Below are 22,454 nucleotides of genomic sequence, written 5' to 3'. Positions count from 1 at the left end.
GAAGAACGAGTAAAGGTACATTCGCTCGTAAAACATATTTATTGCGTAAAAAAAAAATAATTAAAATTATATATTCTACAGCGTCATTAGCCAATCAACTTTTACACGACTACGCCGTGGTTTGTTTTTTCCCCGCTTTGCGCAATTCTTTGCGCAATTCTTTGCGCTTGTCCTTCTCAGCATTTTCGTGTAATCGCCTCTTTTTACGGAGAAGCCATATCTCTTTGGCCCTGTCCTCACGACCCTTCATCATACTTTTGTAAAGGTTACGATGTTTCTTCTTGACCATCTTTTCTCGGAGCCGATATTCCTGCTTCTCTTGTCTGTTCTTTTCCCAAGGATCACTCTTATAAATTTCACCACTTTTCACCTTCATCAGTTTTTTCTGTAAAAGAAGATTTGTTAGTAGACATTTTCAGGGAAGTTCTGATAAAACTATTTCAAGACCTTTTACCTTTTTCAACCTCTCGAGTTCCTTATCGTTTGCGGTTTGTTGTGCCGTTTCCTCAGGCTCATCTTCTTGTACATCCGAATCAGCATCGTTCGATTTAGCCTCGGAATTTTCATCTTCCTCCATTTCTGAACCGTTTTTCGTGGCTTCTTCTTCTTTTTCTTCTTCTTCCTCCTCCTCTTCCTCAGATTCGTCCTGTTCTTTATTCAATGTGAACTCGGGATCTATGAGCGCTCTTTCTTCTGGTGGAATGTACGTCTGATCCAGACGACTGTTTGTAAATGGTGATAAATGTGGCGGAAGTACGCATCCAATGAGATAATTCTCAACGGGTAAGAGCTCACGGGCGTTTACGGAATCGAAAACCCATTGTGGTTGAATGTAATACCTGACAAGCAAATGTATCCAATAAGGTCGTGATTGAACATAAGGAAAAACTTTCTTTTACATAGAGAATTAATTCTCGGACATGGCTTTGTTTGCATCGATCAAACGTTAAATCACCTGGAGATAAACTGCTTTTCCATGCTTGGTCTATCTACGATCTGATGAGTTATAGTCTCATCATTTTCGTCAAACGTAGCACCGACGAATAGCAATTTGTCCCAAGAAACGTGAGCCCCGAAGGATCGCAGGATGAAAACAAGTGGCTCGCGAGGTACTTCTCGGTTAATAAAAACTTTTAGACCTTGGAACATAGTTTTGAGTTTCTTGATTCGGCTTGCTTCGAGTTTTGCTTCTTCTATCTGGCTCGCATCGTTCTATAAAAAAATATCTTCAAATTTCCCAAGTGTTCCGATTGCGACACAAACCGTGGACCATAAACGTATCAAAAATTCGCTTACACTGGCAAACTCATCAATTTCCAGATCATCTTGCTCTTCCGTTTTGGAAGAGCCATCGAGATTGATCAACGGGGCATTCAGGGCGGCTATCCTTTCCGAAACGTAAGCCTCTTCGTCAACCAACGTTTTTTCAGTATTCACTGCATTTTAAGTTTCATATGAAATACAAATGTTGAAAATCGAAATTCTTATTCCAGTTATACTCACCTGAATTATTCAAGTTTGGTGGATAATACAAATTGAGCGAATGATAAAGTCTGAAGTTGACAAAACCTAGCATCACAATGTAGAATTCTACGAAAGTGGACATTATTTTGAAATCTACATCTGCTTTTGACTGAGGTTGAAAGCCAAAGTGATGCGGTACTATCCAAGTGATTGTCTGTCCTTTTATTTCTGCCTGGTAGTAGTAGCCTTTTATTGATACGAAAACTTTGCGCAGAGCTTTGGCTGCTATAACAGCATGCATAAATTCAACTGTCAATCGGCGACACAACATAGTTTGATCTCTTGGTATATGAGCCATTGAGGGGAAAGTGCTGAATAGAAAACAGAGAGTAAGACAATCGTCGAGATCTCTCAAGGCATCAATGAATGTTGGATATCGCTCTTTGACAATATGATCCAGTTTCAGTGTTGGATGATTGCGCAAGTAACGTTTCATTGAAGCAAAATCTTGCATAGCTTTGGCTCTGCCTACTTTTTTGTTGAAAATCTATAACAATGTGAAACATAAAATGTTTCATAGTAGCATCGAATGGTTGATTCGACATTAATGTTATAAAATTCTTCTTATAAAATATCTGTAGTGCTGTTTCTCAGCATACACTAGTTATTCAGAGATAACATTGAATATTTAGTTTTCTTTTTGTATAATTTGTAAAAGCTTTCATGAAAATGATGAGTTTCATTTTGGAAAACCATGCATTTTGAAAAATATGAGTTAACTATCCTCATTGTTATTAACAATTTATATTTGACAACTTATCGCACAAATAAATATTTGGGTCATTTCTTACCTTGTATTCACGTAATTTCCATATTATTGGCTCGTGCATCAAAAACTGTATATCTTTGATATGATACAAGGTTTTGATACCAGAACGACCTTGTTGTGCTCTTTTCCGATTGCGGGGCTCTCGTGGATAAATTCCTTTGAGGATGCATAGTTTACGAAAATCTTTTAACGATAGCTGCAATTTTTTCAGAGCTCTTTTCCTCGTTATAAATTGAGCTCCTTCACCAGATTGATACTGCGTTAAAAATGAGATTCAATTTGCAGGTTAGAATGAAATATGACGGTTCCTTTTGATTTAATGAGTCAGTTCAAAATTTGACGGCAATTTGAGATAACGCTTTACTTCTTCTTACCTTTTTCTTGCCTATTACAACCATTTTCGTATGTTTAATAAACTATAAATATAATTACATCGGTATTATACTTGAAAAAAACTAATTCACATGAACTGTGAACGAATAATGAATATAAACACGTGTTCTCAATCCAGCGAAGCAGCGAGATCGACCATGGACCAACAATGGTGCGGTTGGTTACCTAGTTTTAGAACACGTTACGCCATGCTGCGGAATTTTCATGCGACTACGCATTATCTTTCGATGAAAGCCCAACAGATGGCAATTCCATTCAATTCTCAAGTAATGCACGAATGTATTTACTCTAGAAATTGGTATGATAAATTTATTTTTGATATCCTGACAATATTTTATTAGCTTTCTGGAAAATTATTATAAAAAAACAGTAAAATCCACCACAAAGTTGGGAAAATAAATAAAAATTAAAAATCCCAATAGCAGTGTACAATTCTCGTAGAAACGAAATTAAATATCTCCAACTTAATTTTTACCCAGTGTTATTGAAGTGAGCGAGCAGCTTAGACTGCAGCTTGTGCTTATGGATTCTGGCAAGAGTTAATTTTGTCGAAATTTGCTTTATCAGTTTGCAAAGTATTGACTTCTGTCTTCGCAAAAGAACAAGTTTTCGAACAAATTTGGATTGCTCTGTGACGCTCACTACTTCTTCATTATGAATATTGTTATTTTGATGACTCGGTCCCGAATGAGTTATTAATGGTCGAGGTTTATCCTGACTACATGGACTAATTTCAATTTCAACGTTGCTAAACTCAAGATTATTTAGTGAATCATCTTGCATCAAATTCACATAGGTATTGTTCTTCAAAGGCTCCTCATGCATGTAAAACGGTATTGGCACAGCAGAGGGAAGAAGTTTTTGACGAGAATCGTTGAAGAAATCTTCTGGCTTGAAATGATTCCTACACAATCCTGCTCGTTGTATTGTTGCCCACTTCCAATGAAGGATTTTTGGGTTCCCTGTTCAATGTTTGGCACTGATCATTATAAATTCAACAAAACTCTAATATTATTTTGGTAGTTTATCAAATTATTGACTAACGCCATAATGGATTAATATGTACCTGCATTCTTGATCCAGGTTTTCAAGCGGGAATTCGAGTTTTGGGGAAAACGATACAGTCGGTTTTCTGGTGTTCTAATATTCTTACAGTTGCGATATGCACATTGATCAGGTTTCCTTGAATATTTAGTTTTCAAGTATTCATTTGCTAGGTCTCGTATCCAAGGATACCTGTTCATAATCCATTCAGTTCATCAAATATTTTGAAATTTAACTCTACGAAATACTTTTATTCATGAAATAAATGCGTGAATTATAATACTTTTTAGAAATATGCTCGGGTATTGACATCTTTCATTCCCCTTCCAATAATCGTTTCAATATTTTCACCTGAAACTAAATTTCACTTCCTATATGCTTTTATGGAAATTTATTTTTGAAAAATACGTTTTATTATACCGGGATTCGAAAAAATTTGACAAAAAATTATGTTGTTATTTACATGACCAAAATTAACCTAAAACTCTCGGGTCTATGCGCCATCTGTAGGTAGAATCTTCGATTCGTTCTCTCCTGCAGTACCCTCTGAATGGAGCAACGAATATATAACAATGCGAATGGTGGACAAGCAAGGTTATGGGGTATTATGGCTCAAATGGCCACTATAACACTCATGCAGACTCCGATCAAACTCCGATAGTCGTGGCACATGCCCTCAGTGGGAGATAGCCATTCAGGAAGAGAAGAAGAAGAAGACTCCGATAGTCATGGTTACGGGGAAATTCGAACGATTATCCTGATATTGATGTTCGCTTTGGTTCAAAGAAGTAAAGATCTGTTAGTCATGGATCCAATTCTCATGTTTCCAAAGATCAGGAATAATCACGAATATTAATTAAGACAAGACCGGGAAGCTTCGATGTAGTTGCGCTACGAGACTTTCACGCTTTTTTTCAAGGGACAGGGAAACTGCCTGGAGAATTGGTGCGAACAATGTACATTATTTTTTTTTCTACTTGTCAACAATATACTTCAGAATAGTGGACGAAAAATAAAATAAAAAATGTTCTGGAAGAAAAATTATTTTCTTTCGTACCGCCGCGAGTAGTCTCACGCCGGAGTGTTCGGTAGTTCTTTGAAGGAATAAAAAAACTTGTAAAAAATTCTGCAAAACATTGACGAGGCAGATCACCGATTAAAATTGCTGCACGATTCCCAACAACGAGATCACCAAATTGAGTCTTATTTGAACACGATCACGCTAATCATCATTCTGACAGTTACGATCATATGAAAATGAAAATCAGTCGAATCCAACAACACCGAATATATATATATATATATGTGTTAGTCGAGTGTAATAAAAAAAACCGAAACATATCTTTATATCGACTTATTTATTAGGGAATGTACGAATGTCGGCTTTTATTCTTGAACATGCAGTCTCTAAAACCGATCAAATAACCTATAACATCAGCGATTTTATGCTCGCCGAACGATCATGCCCCGAAACACGTTGAATATATCTCACTATCTCGACTATATCATCATCCAACACCTCTGACTTCGTGTTCTCCTTGCAATTGTAGGCTCAATTGTATGGTCACCCCCATTGTAAACATGAACTTGTTTCATAACTTTCAAACTGGTGCAAACCAAATTTCAAAACTCTACAGAGTTCCTGAATAAAATAATCGAACTGATATCAAAGACGTGAATTGGAAAAACCACGTTGATACGAAATGAACTGGATTCATTAATAAACATGAATACATTAAAAACCGTGCAAAAGTTATCGTTACGCGATTGTTATCGTGTACCGTATCCGAATTTCAAGGTTAACCTTGCAGAAAACTCAAAAAATATTCAAATAAAAATAATTCAAAAATTACGTAAATTTTGTGTCGTATCTGCAAGTGAAGACAAAGAATATGACAATGCAAGAAACTTTCAAAGTACATCAATAATTGTAACAAATATTGACTCCAAAAGCTTAAACAAGGTTACTTCATTTACTACATTGAAAAATGAGAAAAAGTGCAGTGGACTTTTTAGTCAACATAACTCTATACTCTCACCCTCGGATCCTAATTTCCATTATATCAATGTGCGGAGATTCTCAGACAAAGCCTCCGAAGCAGTGATTACTTTCCCTCATGCCGAATTATCTGGAATATGGAAAAGTGTAGCAGAAAGCTCAGCCGTTGAGTATGTCCAAAGTAGTCTCATCTGGCTCCACACAACTACAGGGCTGCCCTGGTGGGCTACGATTATTCTTGCTACCGCATCTTTCAGAATGTCCATTATTTTTCCTCTTACTCTGTATCAACATTACATAGGAGCAAAATATTTCAACCTCAGACCTGACATAGACAAGATGGTAAAGGAGCTCAAAATGGAAACTAATTTTGCCGTCCATCAATATAAATGGAGCGAATCTTATGCTAGGGCTGTTTACAATCGTTCTGTGAGTTAAAACATCCGTCAAAATTGGTACATTACCACAAATTAATTTGCTATACATCAAAGATCAGTTCTTTCGAAACCTGTAGACTATTTGAAGACATATAATTCATTTCAGCAGTCTTTTATCTTAATATTTGATACTTTTGTGCATTCAATAATATTAATGTAATTTTTTCAGTTCAAGAAACAAAAACAGAAGCTTATTGAAAAGGAGAACTGTCATCCAATGAAGACCTTCATTTTAGCCATTGTTCAAATTCCTATGTGGATTACTTTAACCACAGCTCTGAGAAATTTGTGTTTCATCCTGCCATATCATACCGAAAGTAAGAGTTTATCCTATGCATCAATCAAACAGAAAAAAATCTAAAATTCCTAAGAAATATCATCTCTCAAAACTTTTACATTTGTGATACTTATGCTTTTCACCTACACCTACTTGTCTTAATTAGTAGGAATTCAAATAAAATACTGATTATACAGATTCATGAATTTTCCAGATGCACGCACAATTTACCTCGAGCTAATGACAGGTGGAGTTGGTTGGATCACAAATTTAACCGTGCCCGATAGCACTTTTATAATCCCTGTGACTCTTGGTCTATTGAATTTATTGATAATAGAAGTAAATTATTTATTCTGATATTCTGCATTTCAGTATCGAATATAAACAAATTCATCATAATGAATTTCTATTCTTCTTTTGCAGATGCAACAGCATTCGGTAATCAGATCAAAGCCCACAAAAGCAGGAAAAATATTAACGAACACTGCCAGGGTTTTCTCTCTTGTTATGGTCCCCATTGCTGCATATGTTCCATCGGTAAAAGCCAAAAAATATTTCCAACCGTTTAATATTAATTTAGAAAGATAAAATATTGAAAAATACGACAAAACGAAAATGATCGAGTTATAAAATATAAAAATGAAACAAAATATCCGAAGAAAATGATCATAAACAAGTTCGACTTTGCAAATGTAGGCTGCGAGTATGCAAAAAAATTATTTTTAATTTTTTATTTCAACCAATTATTTCAGTACGAAAAAATTGAAAAAATGGGAATTAAAAAAAATGAATACCACGAAAAATACAGTAATTATCGAACAAATTGCAACGTTGAAAAATAAAAAATAAAAATTTCCATGTCCCAGCTTCATACTGAATAAATACTACGAATAATTTTGATGAGAAACAATATTTTTGGAATTATTTCTCACATTATTTTTGGTTTACAGGGAGTGAGTCTATATTGGGTGACTAGTAGCGCGATTGGAGTTGCTCAAAATTTGATTGTAGTTTCACCGAGTCTTCGACGGCTAGTTGGTATACCACCCACCGAAGTCGAACTTGAGAAGCCATACAGTCATATCTACAGCAATTTTCGACGTAAAATCGGCCTGGGAAATGTTGTTTCTACCGAAAATGTCAAAACTATTGCGAATACGCAAAATACAATTAAACATCCTTAAGTCTGTTGATTCATACGAGTCTTTTCGACGTCGGATTAGAAAAATTTGTAAGTGGAATATTACGAAATGTTGCGAACATACGTAAACACATAAAATAAATCTTCTAATGATTAACGAACATTTGTAATTTGATAGATTTTATGAATAAGGTCTTCGGTTATAAGCCATGGATCTAACAATATTCGGCCTTTCTCTATTTTCTGCCTTAACTTTTCATGCCTTGAAGTTGAGGTCAAATCAAAAATTGGGTTGATCTACAAATTGAATATGTAGAGTTGCATTATCCTGATACCCAGTATCAGAAAAAAGTTTCGAAACTGCAAAGGAGAGTCCGGCAGGGTATCCCTCATAGCCTCAAGATTAGATATGTTACTTTGAATCGCCGTAGTTGGTAGAACGTTCAACTTTTTTTGTATCTCAAATTTTGGCAAAGAAGTGATTATATAATTATGACATTATCAACGGGAATTTCATTATTAGGCCACATCAAAATTGCATTCGGGTAAATAATTTTTTCATTTCTGTAGAATTCAATGTATTTGTATTGTATTGTGAAGTGAAGTATTACGATGACCGAAAATGTGGACCAGTTTTGAAAATCACAAATCAAACAGCAATTTTCCTCGATTCTCACAACTCTAATTTGAAAACGATTATTATCTACCTTCTCCATTTTTCGACGAACGACCAAACACACCGTCTCGATATCGTTATATGCTTTACAAATTTAAATTATGGTCAAATATATTTATCGAAAAGTGCAGCTTTAATTAACAATCGGAAGGCTGGAATTACGATAAAATTCGGAGATTAGCTAGGGGGAAAAATAATTTTCCCAATAGTCTCATTTCGAATATGAATATGAACCTCGACGATAAACCAACGTTTGACACACATTACGTCTGCGACCGAATTTAAGATAAAACAATGATAAAATTTACCTACATACATACATTTTGGATCGGACGCAACATTTCTTGGGACTATAAATATGTGAGCTTCACGAGAGATGAGCAGTACATCAAGGATTGAGTTCCAGTCCAGTCTTCAGAACCCAACAAATTTGGCTTCATTTTTTCCTTTTTTTTTCATATCGATTTGAAAAAATAAAACCAATGAAAATGAAGATTTTCGTGAAAATCAATCTTCCATTGTGCATCTTTGTATGTCTTTCTTTTATTGCGGTTGTTCATGGGGTGAGTTCAGTCGAAGGTTCTATTTTTTATTTTTATTGATTCAAACAAAAAATAAATCTGTTTCAATTGTTTAAAAATGTTCATTAATTATCAGTGGTTTAAGTTGTCAATTTATGATGAATTTTTTTATACTGATTTTTATTCTCTTTTCGATTGTATGAAAACTATATTTTCACTCAGTTTTTTTGTTTTATCTTGTTAAGAATTTATGAATATTTAGAATGATCATACTAAGTTTTGACTCAATTGTTGAAATTCATATCTTTGCTTTTACTAATTCTATAAAAGACCTCAGATTTTGTAGAGACTGCAAAAATGTTTACTTTTGATTTTTTTTTTCATGAAAACTAATTGATCTGATGGATTTACGTACTGTGTAGTATTTTGACGTAATAAATTCGATCGATTTCAGTCGGAATAATATGCCAACAAGAAAAAAAAATAACAAATACTGTTTATGAGATGGATATATTGACTAATTTGAATTTTCTTCTGTTCCCGGACATTTGTTTGGCCATCCCACAAGTTCAATCTTGTTACAACAGGGTTCGAGCCCCGATGTCATCCTGCGTATAGCGGACATGCCTCATATCCAGGAAATTGTACAAAGTTTATTCAATGCCACATGGGACGAACATTTGTGAAAAACTGTGATAGAGGGACCGCTTGGAATCCACGAATAGGACTGTGTGATCATATCCACAACGTTCCTCAATGCGTAGATGCAGGTGAGCACTATTAATTTTAGAAATCAACGCGTTGTTTGAAAACAGACAGTTTTAAACAATGGCACATTCATCATAACAATGAGTAAATGTGCATTTTTCATATTCTCTGTGTGCAGGAACGAGAGTAGGCAGAAAAGTTAACATAGAAGACTGGGAATCGTACCGAGATCAGAGAACTGGCCGTTTGATCGTGATAATTGACGCTCGCAGTGCGCGGATGATGGCTGTTTCTATTCATTAAGCATCATTCAAAATATATTTCAATTAAAAATTTCGTGTTTTGATAACAAGGAGAATGACTTAGTATTCCTTATTTTTTTAAAACATGTCACGAAGAAAACGTTGTATTCTAAACTGCAATTTTTTCGTTGAATAAAAATAATTATCATTTTGTATTTATTTTTTTTTTAATTATTACGAAAATTTTATACTAATTGGATCCCGCCCAGGAATTGCCGAGTAAGCAGATCTAAGGTTGACTGAGAACTCACAACCATATTGTCTAAATAGATCGGCAAAACCACACACTGACCCCACACCCATCTAAATTGAACAAATATTCATCCACGTTTCCCTTTAAAGAATAGTTCGAAAGATATTACTTACTAATTTCTGTATTCCAAATAATTATAGGAATAATTTCATCAATTTCTCTATTTTCCGGATAATTAGAAAAAAAATAGGCTAATAGTTCATTATTCACGTATTCGAAAAACAGTTGTTTGTCAGTCTTATGGTCTACAGAAACAACTTGCAGGTGCAATTGAAAAATGAATTCCCGAAACCAGTGGGTTTACAGCTTACTTGAATTTTCAGCTGGTATCGATTGTCCAGGGTGTGATTTCGATCTCAAATCACTGAACTACTGGTCAGTACCGAATGCAAAAATTCCCATGTAATCCAGAGGTTCAAACAAGAAAAAAAACCTTGTACGTCTCTGCATTGTAAAAATCTAAACAAACTTGCAGAAGGCTCTGAACTAAATTTCAAAAAAGAATTGCCGTTTCACTGTATACGTGGGATTTAAAATGTCAACAATCTGATCCCAGTGGAGGGTGAAAATTCGGAGATTCTCGATTTGAGAAATCGATTAAAAATCACAACGTATAGTTTTATTGCAGTTAAAAATATATGAGTAATATTTGTTTTCCATTCTTTTATAATATAAACGATGATTTGGAAATATAACAATTGTTTAGGCTCAATAACACTTGGGACTGAACCACTGCATAGCTCAAGTTTTCAACAATACTTGCTCATACGTGACCACCCTCTTTCAATTTACCAACCAAAGCATCAACATCTGGTAAAATGGATCCAGCTTGTCTTACCGGCGGTTCTTCTACAGATATTATATCTACTCTTGGAGCTATGTCAACATTCAAATCTTTGGGTGTCAATTTTTTAATTGGCTTCTTTTTTGCTTTCATAATGTTCGGTAAGGTCGCATAACGAGGCTCATTCAAACGAAGATCCGCGCTCAGAACGGCTGGTGTTTTTACATTTACCACTTCCAAACCACCGTCGACTTCCCGGGTCACCATTAATTTACCGTCACTGTGCTCGATCTGTGAATCAATTGAATTTCATATTTTCTTCATTTCATTGAGTTCAATTCCTTAATCGAGATTTATAAATTTTAATGCGAGGTTTTCAGAATTTTCTAACGATATACGTGAATCTTGAGAATGTCTAATAAATATCGTTGAAAATAATTTATTTTGCACTATACTTTGCTGCAAAACGTTCCAGCTGGCCAATCCAAAGTGCCGGCAATCATTTGTGCTGTTTGGTTGCAATCGTCATCGATGGCCTGTTTTCCAACAATAATTAAATCAGCTTTTTCATCTTGAGCAATTTTAGCGAGAATTTTAGAAACGTGAATTGGTTGGAGAGTCTCGTATTCAGATCCTGAAATTTCTATATGTATGCCACGATCAGCGCCCATTGCCAGAGCTGTTCTAAGGGTTTCTTGGGCTTGAGCCGGCCCACAGCTCACTGCCACAACTTCCTGAGCAATTTTTTTTTCCTTCATTCTCACTGCTTCCTCAACAGCAATTTCATCAAAGGGATTCATCGAGTGCTTGACTCCTTCTGTAACAACTCCAGTTTTATCCGGCTTGACCCGTATCTGAAATATATTCTTCATTTTTATACATAAACACAAAAACTCCCATATATAGATACGTTCGAACGATAGTCTGTTTATGTTAGTTAACAATTGATTTTTTAAATAGTGAGAAAATTGGTTGCTCTATTTTTATCATTCGTAATATTTGAAACAGAGCGTAACGTCAACATAACCTCACTCATTTTATTATGTTATTTTAAAAAATTTTTTATATTATTTTTATTTATTATTCATAAAATACATTGATGATGTCATATTTTATATAATTCTTAACTTTTGCACATTGTTATGCAGTTATTGTACATTACATATTCTGTATTAAAAAAAATTGAAATTCGAATATGAAAAGAAAAGATCGGCTCTGCTTGAATTTAAATTCGACAATTTCTACAATCACAAAACATATTTCGAGTGCTTTTACCTTAACCGCATAATCAATAACTCTTTTTACACCAACAAGTACTCGAGCCATTTTGATCTAGACTCTCTGAAGAACCAAATTATGTGAAAAAGTGCAGTCTGGAACAGTGATCCCTCAGTTGACTTTACGGGTTCAAAAGTCCAATGTTCTTTCGTTGTTTCGTTCTTTTTAAGCAACAAGCAGCAAATGGGCATGAAAAATAGTGGGAGGACTGGGAGAGAGATGCTGTTATATCATGCGTTCTGATAACACAAAATATTTTTTCATCGTACAGAAGTATCATCATACGAAATTAGAAGATAAGAGTTTTTTAAAAAAATAGATCCAATTCAAGAATAACAATCATGTGCTTGAGATTGCAGATTGCAGCCACTGTTGCGAACAGCTGTTCTCAAAAGCTCACACGTCTGTGAATTCATCTCATGAAGAAACATCTGTAAAAAACTTTTGTGCGTTTTCTTCATGGAATTCTTTTCTAGAGTGCAAAAACAACTGTTTTTCTGTAAATTTCGGTGTCAAACGCAAAGTAGAAATTAATAAATTATGTTTGTAGTTTGTATGGAACATCGAGGGTAATTGTAGGATTTTTGAGTGTTTTTTATTTTAGTGTGTTAGTGCAGCTTTGATGCAGCTTTGGTCGGCTACCGCTAGGGCATAAAGAGAATTCGGCCACGAATGACAGAATTGACAATTATTTCCAATGGAATGAGTAATTCTAAAAAATTAAAATTGTGCGAAGAAATTCTCCGTTTTGTTCCTTTCGACCAACGCGTTATCACAGAATTGAATCATTCGAAAAAAAACAATGAAAACAATGTAGTATTGTTGCTGAAACTTTGACTTTTGACATTAAAATATTTAGAGCGCATGTGCGAGAAGTGCGCGAACAGGATGCGCGTCAATGTGCGGCACCCGAGTGACGTGGCTTGAATGACGGCTGCACGAGTTGCGTGCTTTCGTTCTGTTCTGGAAGTATAATCATCTTGAAAATCAGAATGAACGTAAAATAGTACTATTGTGACTGAAATAAACAAAAAAGATAACTGTTGTTTATTTAACGTCGAAGGAAGTGGGGACTGGGAGGATTTAGGAAATTTCGTTCAAGGAACTTCGGGTAAGCAAGTTATGAACGTGTTAACCTCTTGGGCGTTTACGAACCTCAAATATGCTCGGTTAAATCGTAGCATTGTTGTTAATAAAAGATAAAAAAAAGTCTTCTTTTCCTTAAGTAAACCTAAGTAACGCACAGGTTACAATTAATTATTTCAAATTCTCAGCATTATGACAACGTACGAGGATTTTATTCAACAAAATGAAGATCGTGACGGTGTACGATTTACCTGGAATGTTTGGCCTTCCTCCCGCATAGAAGCTACCAGACTTGTTGTACCACTGGGAACTTTGTATCAACCGATTAAAGAACGCCTTGATCTTCCTCCCATTCAATACGATCCGGTTCTCTGTACCAGATCTACATGTAGAGCTATTCTCAATCCACTCTGTCAGGTTGATTACAGAGCTAAACTATGGGTTTGCAACTTCTGCTTCCAAAGGAACCCTGTAAGTTCTCTTACTCAAATAATTCTCTTTAACTTCAGGAACTAGATCATAATTATATTGTTTGCATGCTTCAAATAATCTAGCTACAATCTTTGGAAGCGGTTAACCATACTCTATTTTGAACATTTTCTGTCAGAAGTTTCTGTTCAATTTTTTAAATAGACCATAGAAAATTTTCATCTTGATGGTTTACCCATTTCTAAAAATTCGTTCGTCACAACTCTCTGTAATTTTTGTGATCTTTCTAATTCAATAGAATTCTGTTCTAGTTTCCACCTCAGTATGCTGCAATATCGGAGCAGCATCAGCCAGCCGAACTGATCCCTATGTTTTCAACTATTGAATATACCATTACTGTGAGTACATCTATTAAATAGATAAATGAAAAAGTTTCATGGTTTCCTAAATGAGAGAAATTATGATTCTGTAAATTTACATTTATTTATTCTCTCATCTGTAATGTGTATGAATATCAATTGAAAATTTTTCAAAAAAAATTGAATGCCAATAACTTCTGAAGCGATCAAAATACTGTCTAGCTACAGACTATAGCGTTTCCATTACCATAAATTCTGATGTTAAAATGTGATAAATAGAATCTGAAGAAGTATTTAAATACTTTCCAGCGTGCTCAATGTTTGCCACCTATATTCTTGTTGGTCGTGGACACTTGTATGGACGAGGAGGAACTTGGAGCTTTGAAGGATTCTCTCCAAATGTCATTGTCCTTGTTGCCACCTACCGCACTAATAGGTTTGATAACATTTGGAAAGATGGTACAAGTACACGAGCTCGGTTGTGAAGGATGTAGCAAAAGTTACGTGTTTCGTGGTACAAAGGATCTACAGCCTAAACAAGTTCAGGATATGTTGGGAATCGGAAGACCAGTACCAGGTCAAAATCCAAATCAGCAGAGGGGCCCAACCGGTCAGCCAATACCACCAGCTAATCGATTCCTTCAACCGGTTCACAAGTGCGATATGAGCTTGACCGATTTACTTGGAGAGTTGCAACGCGATCCTTGGCCCGTTGGTCCAGGCAAACGACCTCTGAGATCGACTGGTGTTGCGCTAGCTGTTGCAACTGGGCTTTTAGAGGCTAGTTATGCCAACACGGGTGCTAGGTAAATGCATCTTTTTCACAATTGCACTCGAAGCGAGAACTTTTTACACGAAATGAACTCAGGACAAAAAATTTTGGAAATAGAAATGAGCTTCAGTCCCTGTTTCATCTTGTTTCTGCATAGACCAACATTTTTGTTCTAAACGATCGAACAGTGCCAGAAATTTTTTTATTTTAAAACATTCGAAACGGGTGAATGGACCGACGCATATCCTTGAGGATGAAATCATCGAAAATTCTATGAAAAACTCGATTTCTCTATAACTAGGATGATTTGTATTTACAGAATTATGCTCTTTGTCGGGGGACCATGTTCTCAAGGTCCTGGTCAAGTGGTAACAGACGATCTTCGTCAGCCGATAAGATCCCATCACGACATTCACAAGGACAATGCGAAACATATGAAGAAAGCGACGAAACATTACGATGGTTTGGCAGCTCGGGCTGCGACGAATGGTCACATAATCGATATTTATTCGTGCGCGCTCGATCAAACTGGTCTTTTGGAAATGCGACAATGTTGCAATTCCACCGGTGGTCACATGGTCATGGGAGATTCCTTCAATTCGTCGCTTTTCAAGCAAACTTTCCAACGTGTATTCACCAAGGATCCGAAACGAGATTTGAAAATGGCATTCAATGCGACACTCGAAATAAAAACTTCAAGAGAAATCAAAGTTTCCGGTGCCATTGGCCCATGCGTTTCACTTGGGGTTAAAGGACCCTGCGTGGGTGAACAGGAAGTTGGACTTGGAGGCACTTGCCAATGGAAATTCTGTTCCCTCACACCTTCAACGACGACCGCTATTTTCTTCGAAGTTGTTAATCAACACGCCGCTCCAATTCCGCAAGGAGGCCGAGGTTGCATACAATTTATTACACAGTATCAACACAGCAGCGGACAACGAAGAATTCGCGTTACAACTGTTGCTCGGAAGTAAGATCATCCCTCACTTTCAAACTAGATTTTTTTTTATTATTATTTCAAAGCAATGTTTGATCATAGTTGAAACAGTAATCATTCATTTGGTAGTGTATATACGAGATTAATTTAATTTTACTTTCCAACACAGTTGGGCGGATGCTTCGATATCTCTACAGCACATCAGCGCAGGATTTGATCAGGAAGCTGCAGCGGTTCTAATGTCGCGGTCGGCAGTTTTTCGTGCTGAAAGTGACGATGGACCGGACGTACTTCGATGGGTCGATAGAATGCTCATTAGACTGGTAAATTGAAATGGACTGTTTTGATTTCAACCCCGTCATAATGTGTCGGTTATTATAATAAAATAACACAAATGAATTCCTCGGCAGTGTCAAAAATTCGGGGAGTACACGAAGGACGATCCAAACAGTTTTAGACTCGCTGAAAATTTCTCACTTTATCCTCAGTTCATGTATCATCTGCGGAGATCACAATTTCTTCAAGTATTCAACAATTCCCCGGATGAGACGAGTTTCTACAGGTGCACAGAAAACAATAATTGAAAAATGAATCCGAAATACAGCGTCATCTCTTTTATGATCGATATTTTATTGAAAAAAATTATTTCCAGGCATATGTTGATACGCGAAGATTTGACAAATTCGTTGATAATGGTTCAACCGATATTGTATAGCTACGGTTTCGGAGGTCCTCCCGAACCAGTGTTACTAGACACATCGTCCATACAGCCCGATAGGATTTTACTTATGGATACTTTCTTCCAAATTCTCATCTTTCATGGCGAGGTAAGTTTTCGAGAACATTTTCATCCGGATAGCTGAAGTTTGTCGTTAAGAGTAGCAACTTCCGTTCCCAATAAAGTCAAAAGGGATACAACATTGAAAAATCGTGTCGATACACTATTTTGTATCGCTAAAAAAAATTGAAATATGATTGGAACTTTTTACAGACGATAGCTCAATGGCGTCAATTGAAGTATCAGGATTTGCCAGAATACGATAACTTCCGTCAGCTTTTAGCGGCTCCGGTCGACGACGCAGCTGAAATATTAGCCGGCAGATTTCCGGCCCCCCGTTACATCGACACCGAACAAGGCGGTTCTCAGGCTCGATTCTTGCTCAGTAAAGTAAACCCAAGTCAAACGCACAACAACATGTATGCGTACGGAACGGTAAGTGTTGATAATAAAAGATAAAATTGAACAACAATTATCATAGTGTCATTGTTTCGCATCTTTTTATTTCATTCGTCAATTACTTTGCGACCAGCGACGAAAACGTAACTAATCATTTTTTTTTTGTTACCGTGATCCTGTGAACCAGGGGATGCCGTTGCCCAACGGGGTGTGTTTATTTTTCATCCATTTTTTTTTTATATTTAATTTATACCTTTGAGTTTCGATTCCTTTATTTTTCTCTACCTCATCTAAACTCATGTCTAAACGATGATGGTATTCGTGCGATTCAGAGTAGCCATAAATTAACGCTTTTATTAACACCATTCATGGCTTTTATTTCTACTCGGATCGTTTTCCCGCTTCTCTTTTTATTTTTCGATTTTTTTCGTTTTTTTTTCTCTCAAAAGCGTGAGGGTTAAGCGTGAGTGCACGCGTCGAAAACTCTCTAAGACAAATAGTGTAAGATGGTGTTGGTATTGGTCGGATACGTATTCGTAGCAGCTTTGGAAATAAACGTGCGGGGAAATTCAACACATTGTGATCAAAGTACGGGACGAAATACTGTAATTTGTATCTTTGATTTTGTTTTCAGGAAAGTGGAGCGCCCGTGTTGACCGACGACGTGAGTCTCCAAGTATTCATGGAGCACTTAAAAAAATTAGCTGTATCATCTACAGCTTAGGCTATAAAATTACGTTAGCAAAAAAAAATACGTTTGAAAAAACATTTATTGTGCGCTTTTATATTGTAATGGAGGTAGTATTGTATAAAAAGAGAAAAAGGCAGAAAAAACGATGTATCGTAATCGCGCATTTGAGCACAACCGATGGCATTTCTTGTGAAGAATACACATGCGAATAAAATTACGATACTAAGGAATGATGAAAAAATTATTAAAAAAATCCAATGTCAGATCAACCGAGGACCTGGTACATATTCCGTTAAAATATAAAGAAGTATAAATATTTTAATTGTAAATGGATATGATAAAATATGAGAAAATAAAACTATTCGTATGACCAATTAATTAGCGGATTTTTAATATTTTTTTGTCGTATATGTAGATATATGGTATACAATATAATATACATTTCTAGAAACGATATTTATTATATTCACAATTACGATTCATCACGCAATATACAATATATCAGAGTGAGAATACCGGCAAATCTTTGAACTCTAGAGTATTCAGGATTTTATTTTATTATCCAGGTAAATTAGACCAGAATTATTTGCGCGCTGACTGCCTCGAGCGACAATCTTATGTGTCATATCCAAATGTTGCTTTTATTCACAGCGATAATTAAGCCCAGTTATTCACAATAATAGCATCGTATTTTCATATGGTATTGAAGTTTACATCATCAGATTGCGACGAAAATTCATCATCTGTTACATCTAAGTGAACCAGTGAAAATACTGCTTAAGAAAAAATCACGTTTTAGTGATTTTTTTAGTCTCCATCTCCGCGAAATTCTTTCGGCAATGTTTGAAAAACTAAAATAATCGGAATTTTGTTCTATCCGATAATGCAAACTTCTGGGTCGTGCGTTCTCACTCTCGTAGCAAATCCTCTACCAATGAAACATATGGAGATATGCAGGAACAGAGAATAACACAACTCACGAGAGCTTTATGTTCAACCAACTCTCGTGTGTTTACAAGCGCCAGAGTTCATAAACTCAAATCTCCCCTATCAATTTACTATCAAGATTTTGTGCACCGTCTACAAAGTTTCACTCTAATTAATTTCTAGCTGAGAAACCTTATAGACATTTTCTGCTCCACGTCGGTCCTTTCCAAAACTTTACAGAATTCTTCGAACGATATCATCCCGTCGCCGTTCTCATCTGCTTCGACTATCGTTCTTTCCACTATACTCGACAACTGTTCTTCGCTGTGAAACCAAATGTTCATTCAGTCCCTGTTTTATTCTAGCCTATCGTATGACTCATGAAAAAAATGAATAAATTGTTTGCTACATTAATTGACGTGCTCTTATAATGAGAATTGGTATAAGGCAGCATTGAAATATTTTTTTATTACTAACTTGGTACAAACGTGGTTTCATTTTTCTTATTTTCTTAGTGTCATGGTTTCAAGGATACTTAAGCAAAGTTTATTCGGTTATTAAAATACTTTAATTGGATTCATAATACTCAAATAATTTGAATTTTATAAATACCTTATATTTGCACCAACCATCATGTGTAGTATAGCCAATAACTCATCTTTGGAAATGAGATCATCGTTGTCCAAATCATACATTTTAAAGGCAACTGCAAATGCAATAATAAAACAGAATAATGTATTTCTGATCACAATAACGATAATAAGTTTTGCTTATTTCCAGTTTCATTATTGTTACTGTTATCATTATTGGAAGTATACTATTTTCCCCTATCTTTTTCATTTGCTTTCAGTTTTTTTTTAAATATTTAAAAAAATGAGAATATTGGTGAAGAAACTTACATCGTAACTTTTCCTGTCTGGAATTTAACCTATTGGAACTGTGTTTTTTGATGGGTCTGAACAAGGCAAGAACTTGCATGAACTGTAAAAAGTTGACACGGTCATTGCCGCTAGCGTCAAAAAATGCATTGACAATCCTCTCACCCAGAGGATTAATGGCAAGTTCAGGAATCCTTAGAAAATCGTCTCGACTGAGTGTGCCACAATCTCCACGATCAAGACTAGTGAAACGACTATAAAGCCTTTCAATTTGATTTGGAGTAACTGCCAAGTGAAATTTCAAAAATACGTTAAAAATCCATTCCAAATAAAATTTGTCACCAATCACAATTGACGAAAAATTTGTATTTGTAAATTCCAACAGGAACTGAAGAACGAAATTCAACAAGAAAAAATCAAACGTACATCCAGTTGCCTCTTGTATTTGTGCGATTTCCTCTTCTCGCAAAAGCAGACTTGATTTGTTTCCCATTTTTCTGACTATATTTCGCGTATTTCGACCGGGTCAAACTCCGTGGGAATTAGGAAATCACGTTACGGTATTATCAATTATCTCCGAATCATCCACACATTATATGTCTTGTCCAATAAACCGGTCAAAGTACAAATAACGAGAACCTTGACAGATAATGTGAGAGGTTAGAACGAATCGTGAATCATGACATCGAACACCGAGCTACGTTTTTTCCTTTTTTTTGCAGTACAAACAGTCAAACGTACGTACCAATACTGCCAACCTTACTCGATATATATATATATATATATATTTTTTTTTTCTATATATCCATATTACATCTACTTCAAAATATGACCAGGTGAGCGCCACTATATAGATGCGCGAAAATTTCAAGTTCATTTTTTACACAGCTAATTAAACTTTCTACATGTATATCGATTATGCGGCTTTAATATATAAAAAGCTTTCGATCGTTGAGTTATAACAGCAATTTTTTTTTAATTGACTATTCAATTTTTATATCGCATTTCGTAAATAAAAAATGTTACGCGATAATCCATCGGCGCGTATATAGAAAGAGAACACCTCTTTGAAGCAACGCTATTCCGTCGAGACAAAGTAAAAAGCTTTCTAAATCAAGCTTCGCAGTATAATGTTATTATCAACCATATCTAAACTAAGTTGCGTCAAACGAATCCCATTTCGTAAACTATTCGGAAACAATGTATGTCAAAACAAATTGCAATACGAAGCTAGAATTTTCTTAAGCACTGGATTGTTAGGTTATACCAAAGCAGTGTTTATAAGATTTTCAAATTGTCCTCGTGAACAGTGTTGCAAAAGGATACAGCGCTTTAGTTCTCAAAACAATCCAAATGATTCTCAAGGGTATGAAAATAGTTGTTTGTGTCTCAAAAAAATTGTAATCAATGCTCAATTAATGCTTAGGAAGTGTAATTAGAACTCAGGTTAAAAAAAAAATTGTTGACGTTTCAAATCTCAAGAAAAAACATTCCAATATTTTGTATCATTGAAGTTTTTTAAAACTTTCAATTCATTTTTATTATTGATGAATTTTATTTGATGGTGTTGATTCTTGAGTATTCACTTATAATTCACATCAATTACAGAGAACTTGACTCCTTACAATTTGATAAAATATCTGAAGAAACACTAGAATCTTTAACGGAATATTTTGATGAGCTGGTAGAAAAAGCAGAACACTTGAAAGAAGCTGATGTATCTTATGGTGTAAGTTTTCAAAACCTGAATATGCATTTATATAAGAGCGTGACAGAGTTTACGCTAGTATTTTCTACCAATACTTGGTGTTGGGCTGTGACTGTTGTCTTAGGATCTTAAAGGAACATTGAAAATTATTCATTTTCTAGGATGGTGTTCTAACGATAAAATTTGGCAAAGATTTTGGCACATATGTGATAAATCGTCAGACTCCCAACAGACAAATTTGGCTATCTTCACCAAAATCCGGACCCAAACGATATGACTTTATTGCTGGAAAATGGATCTATAAACACGATGGAAGGAGTATCCATGAATTATTAGACGATGAAATACCAAAAATTGTAAAAAGCCAGACAAATTTCAGAGAGTGTCCTTACAGCGGCAGAAAATAATTGCATTGAAATTATAAATGATGAAAACATGTCTAGATTTATGTAAAAAGCTATTCTTTAGATTATACATACAAGAAAGATAGTACTACTATGTTAAGCATGTTTGTGTGAAATTTAAACTATTCTTGCGTAATGTGTCAAGCATGAAAAGAAAAATAAAATTATTTGATTTTTCCAAGTCACTGCAAAGTAATTCTTCAATATGGAAACACTCGAAGAGGATGTAATACTCGATACTATAACTTGAAAAATACTGCATCAAATTAGGTAAGACACTTGTGACAATATAAAGTCATGTATTTATGATTATGTTGTATGTATATTCGAATAGGATTTTTAACAATCCCAAAACGAAATATTCTAATCGTACAGAGTTATATGACAGGACATAGATCTTGGATGAGTCGGTGCTAAAGACTGCGTTAGACCATTGAATTTTTTTTTTCATTTGAACCCTCTTATACGACAGACTAAAAAAAAATTTGTTATGAAACAAATTTCGTTTCAACTGAAAGGTTGTGTTCGATATGAGCAACAAAATATTTCTATGATAAGATAAAATAATTTGAAAATCTTGGAACAGGTTGTGTTGTTTCTAAACTAATTTAATCTTGTTAACGCAATAGAATATTTTTGAGATAAACTGATTTATTCATCTGAACGAGTATTTCGCTGTCACGATCTTTGATTGTGACTTTTTGAGCCCTGATGGCCCTGATACAGTTTGCTGAACAGTGGCGGCCACGGTATCCCTAATGCCGACTCGCTGTCCGAATTTTTGTTTGGGAAGAAACATTCGGCGTGCTTCATTAAAAATTTGGATTTATATATTGAGTGTGCTGACGTTTGCGGAACCGTTTGAAATTAATAAACGTTCACAAAATGATCGCATTATTATTCAATTATTTTTGAAAATATAACCATTAGTTTCATTCCTTACTCGAACGGATGCGGAAAATTCAAGCGGGAACTCCTTG

At 35.3% G+C, this 22,454-nt stretch overlaps 7 protein-coding genes across 9 annotated transcripts; 3 read left to right on the top strand and 4 right to left on the bottom strand.

The window, feature by feature from the left end:
• Window positions 1-20: 20 nt before the first annotated feature.
• Window positions 21-2,850, bottom strand: LOC122409941 (pescadillo homolog). The gene is made up of 7 exons (XM_043417855.1): window positions 2,668-2,850; window positions 2,316-2,549; window positions 1,504-2,011; window positions 1,297-1,436; window positions 956-1,212; window positions 455-839; window positions 21-385 (listed from the first exon to the last, which is right to left on the bottom strand). The coding sequence occupies exons 1-7, from the start codon at window positions 2,689-2,691 to the stop codon at window positions 110-112; spliced, it is 1,824 nt and encodes a 607-aa protein (XP_043273790.1). The 5' UTR covers window positions 2,692-2,850; the 3' UTR covers window positions 21-109.
• A 300-nt stretch (window positions 2,851-3,150) lies between these two features.
• Window positions 3,151-4,204, bottom strand: LOC122409944 (uncharacterized). Its single transcript, XM_043417859.1, has 3 exons — window positions 4,014-4,204; window positions 3,753-3,922; window positions 3,151-3,648 (listed from the first exon to the last, which is right to left on the bottom strand). The coding sequence occupies exons 1-3, from the start codon at window positions 4,040-4,042 to the stop codon at window positions 3,158-3,160; spliced, it is 690 nt and encodes a 229-aa protein (XP_043273794.1). The 5' UTR covers window positions 4,043-4,204; the 3' UTR covers window positions 3,151-3,157.
• A 122-nt stretch (window positions 4,205-4,326) lies between these two features.
• On the top strand, window positions 4,327-9,555 carry LOC122409942 (cytochrome c oxidase assembly protein COX18, mitochondrial). Of its 2 annotated transcripts, XM_043417857.1 has the most exons (6): window positions 4,327-6,158; window positions 6,336-6,483; window positions 6,658-6,782; window positions 6,867-6,980; window positions 7,394-7,674; window positions 9,350-9,555. In XM_043417857.1, the coding sequence occupies exons 1-5, from the start codon at window positions 5,457-5,459 to the stop codon at window positions 7,625-7,627; spliced, it is 1,323 nt and encodes a 440-aa protein (XP_043273792.1). In that variant the 5' UTR covers window positions 4,327-5,456; the 3' UTR covers window positions 7,628-7,674; window positions 9,350-9,555. The 2 variants fall into 2 exon arrangements, with proteins under 2 accessions (XP_043273792.1, XP_043273791.1); XM_043417856.1 differs by lacking the exon at window positions 9,350-9,555 and having other exon boundaries at window positions 7,394-7,745.
• A 1,086-nt stretch (window positions 9,556-10,641) lies between these two features.
• Window positions 10,642-12,304, bottom strand: Etfb (Electron transfer flavoprotein beta subunit). The gene is made up of 3 exons (XM_043417858.1): window positions 12,104-12,304; window positions 11,284-11,682; window positions 10,642-11,119 (listed from the first exon to the last, which is right to left on the bottom strand). Exons 1-3 carry the CDS (start codon window positions 12,152-12,154, stop codon window positions 10,808-10,810), a joined length of 762 nt encoding a protein of 253 aa, XP_043273793.1. The 5' UTR covers window positions 12,155-12,304; the 3' UTR covers window positions 10,642-10,807.
• Window positions 12,305-12,458: 154 nt separating this feature from the next.
• Window positions 12,459-17,935, top strand: Sec23 (transport protein Sec23). Of its 2 annotated transcripts, XM_043417853.1 has the most exons (11): window positions 12,459-13,217; window positions 13,381-13,663; window positions 13,933-14,019; window positions 14,290-14,786; window positions 15,072-15,722; window positions 15,859-16,012; window positions 16,100-16,251; window positions 16,342-16,516; window positions 16,681-16,902; window positions 17,054-17,074; window positions 17,501-17,935. In XM_043417853.1, exons 2-11 carry the CDS (start codon window positions 13,385-13,387, stop codon window positions 17,588-17,590), a joined length of 2,328 nt encoding a protein of 775 aa, XP_043273788.1. In that variant the 5' UTR covers window positions 12,459-13,217; window positions 13,381-13,384; the 3' UTR covers window positions 17,591-17,935. The 2 variants fall into 2 exon arrangements, with proteins under 2 accessions (XP_043273788.1, XP_043273789.1); XM_043417854.1 differs by lacking the exon at window positions 17,054-17,074.
• Window positions 17,925-20,097, bottom strand: elm (calcineurin like EF-hand protein 1 elm). Its single transcript, XM_043417860.1, has 4 exons — window positions 19,789-20,097; window positions 19,384-19,647; window positions 19,097-19,190; window positions 17,925-18,808 (listed from the first exon to the last, which is right to left on the bottom strand). The coding sequence occupies exons 1-4, from the start codon at window positions 19,853-19,855 to the stop codon at window positions 18,664-18,666; spliced, it is 570 nt and encodes a 189-aa protein (XP_043273795.1). The 5' UTR covers window positions 19,856-20,097; the 3' UTR covers window positions 17,925-18,663.
• On the top strand, window positions 20,097-21,655 carry fh (frataxin). Its single transcript, XM_043417862.1, has 3 exons — window positions 20,097-20,198; window positions 20,971-21,091; window positions 21,232-21,655. Exons 1-3 carry the CDS (start codon window positions 20,191-20,193, stop codon window positions 21,475-21,477), a joined length of 375 nt encoding a protein of 124 aa, XP_043273797.1. The 5' UTR covers window positions 20,097-20,190; the 3' UTR covers window positions 21,478-21,655.
• Window positions 21,656-22,454: the final 799 nt, after the last annotated feature.

Source organism: Venturia canescens, chromosome 4 (assembly GCF_019457755.1).
Source record: "Venturia canescens isolate UGA chromosome 4, ASM1945775v1, whole genome shotgun sequence".
Taxonomy (NCBI): domain Eukaryota; kingdom Metazoa; phylum Arthropoda; class Insecta; order Hymenoptera; family Ichneumonidae; genus Venturia; species Venturia canescens.
The sequence above is the reverse complement of the archived record's forward strand: the minus strand, read 5'-3'. Positions and strand labels throughout refer to the sequence as shown.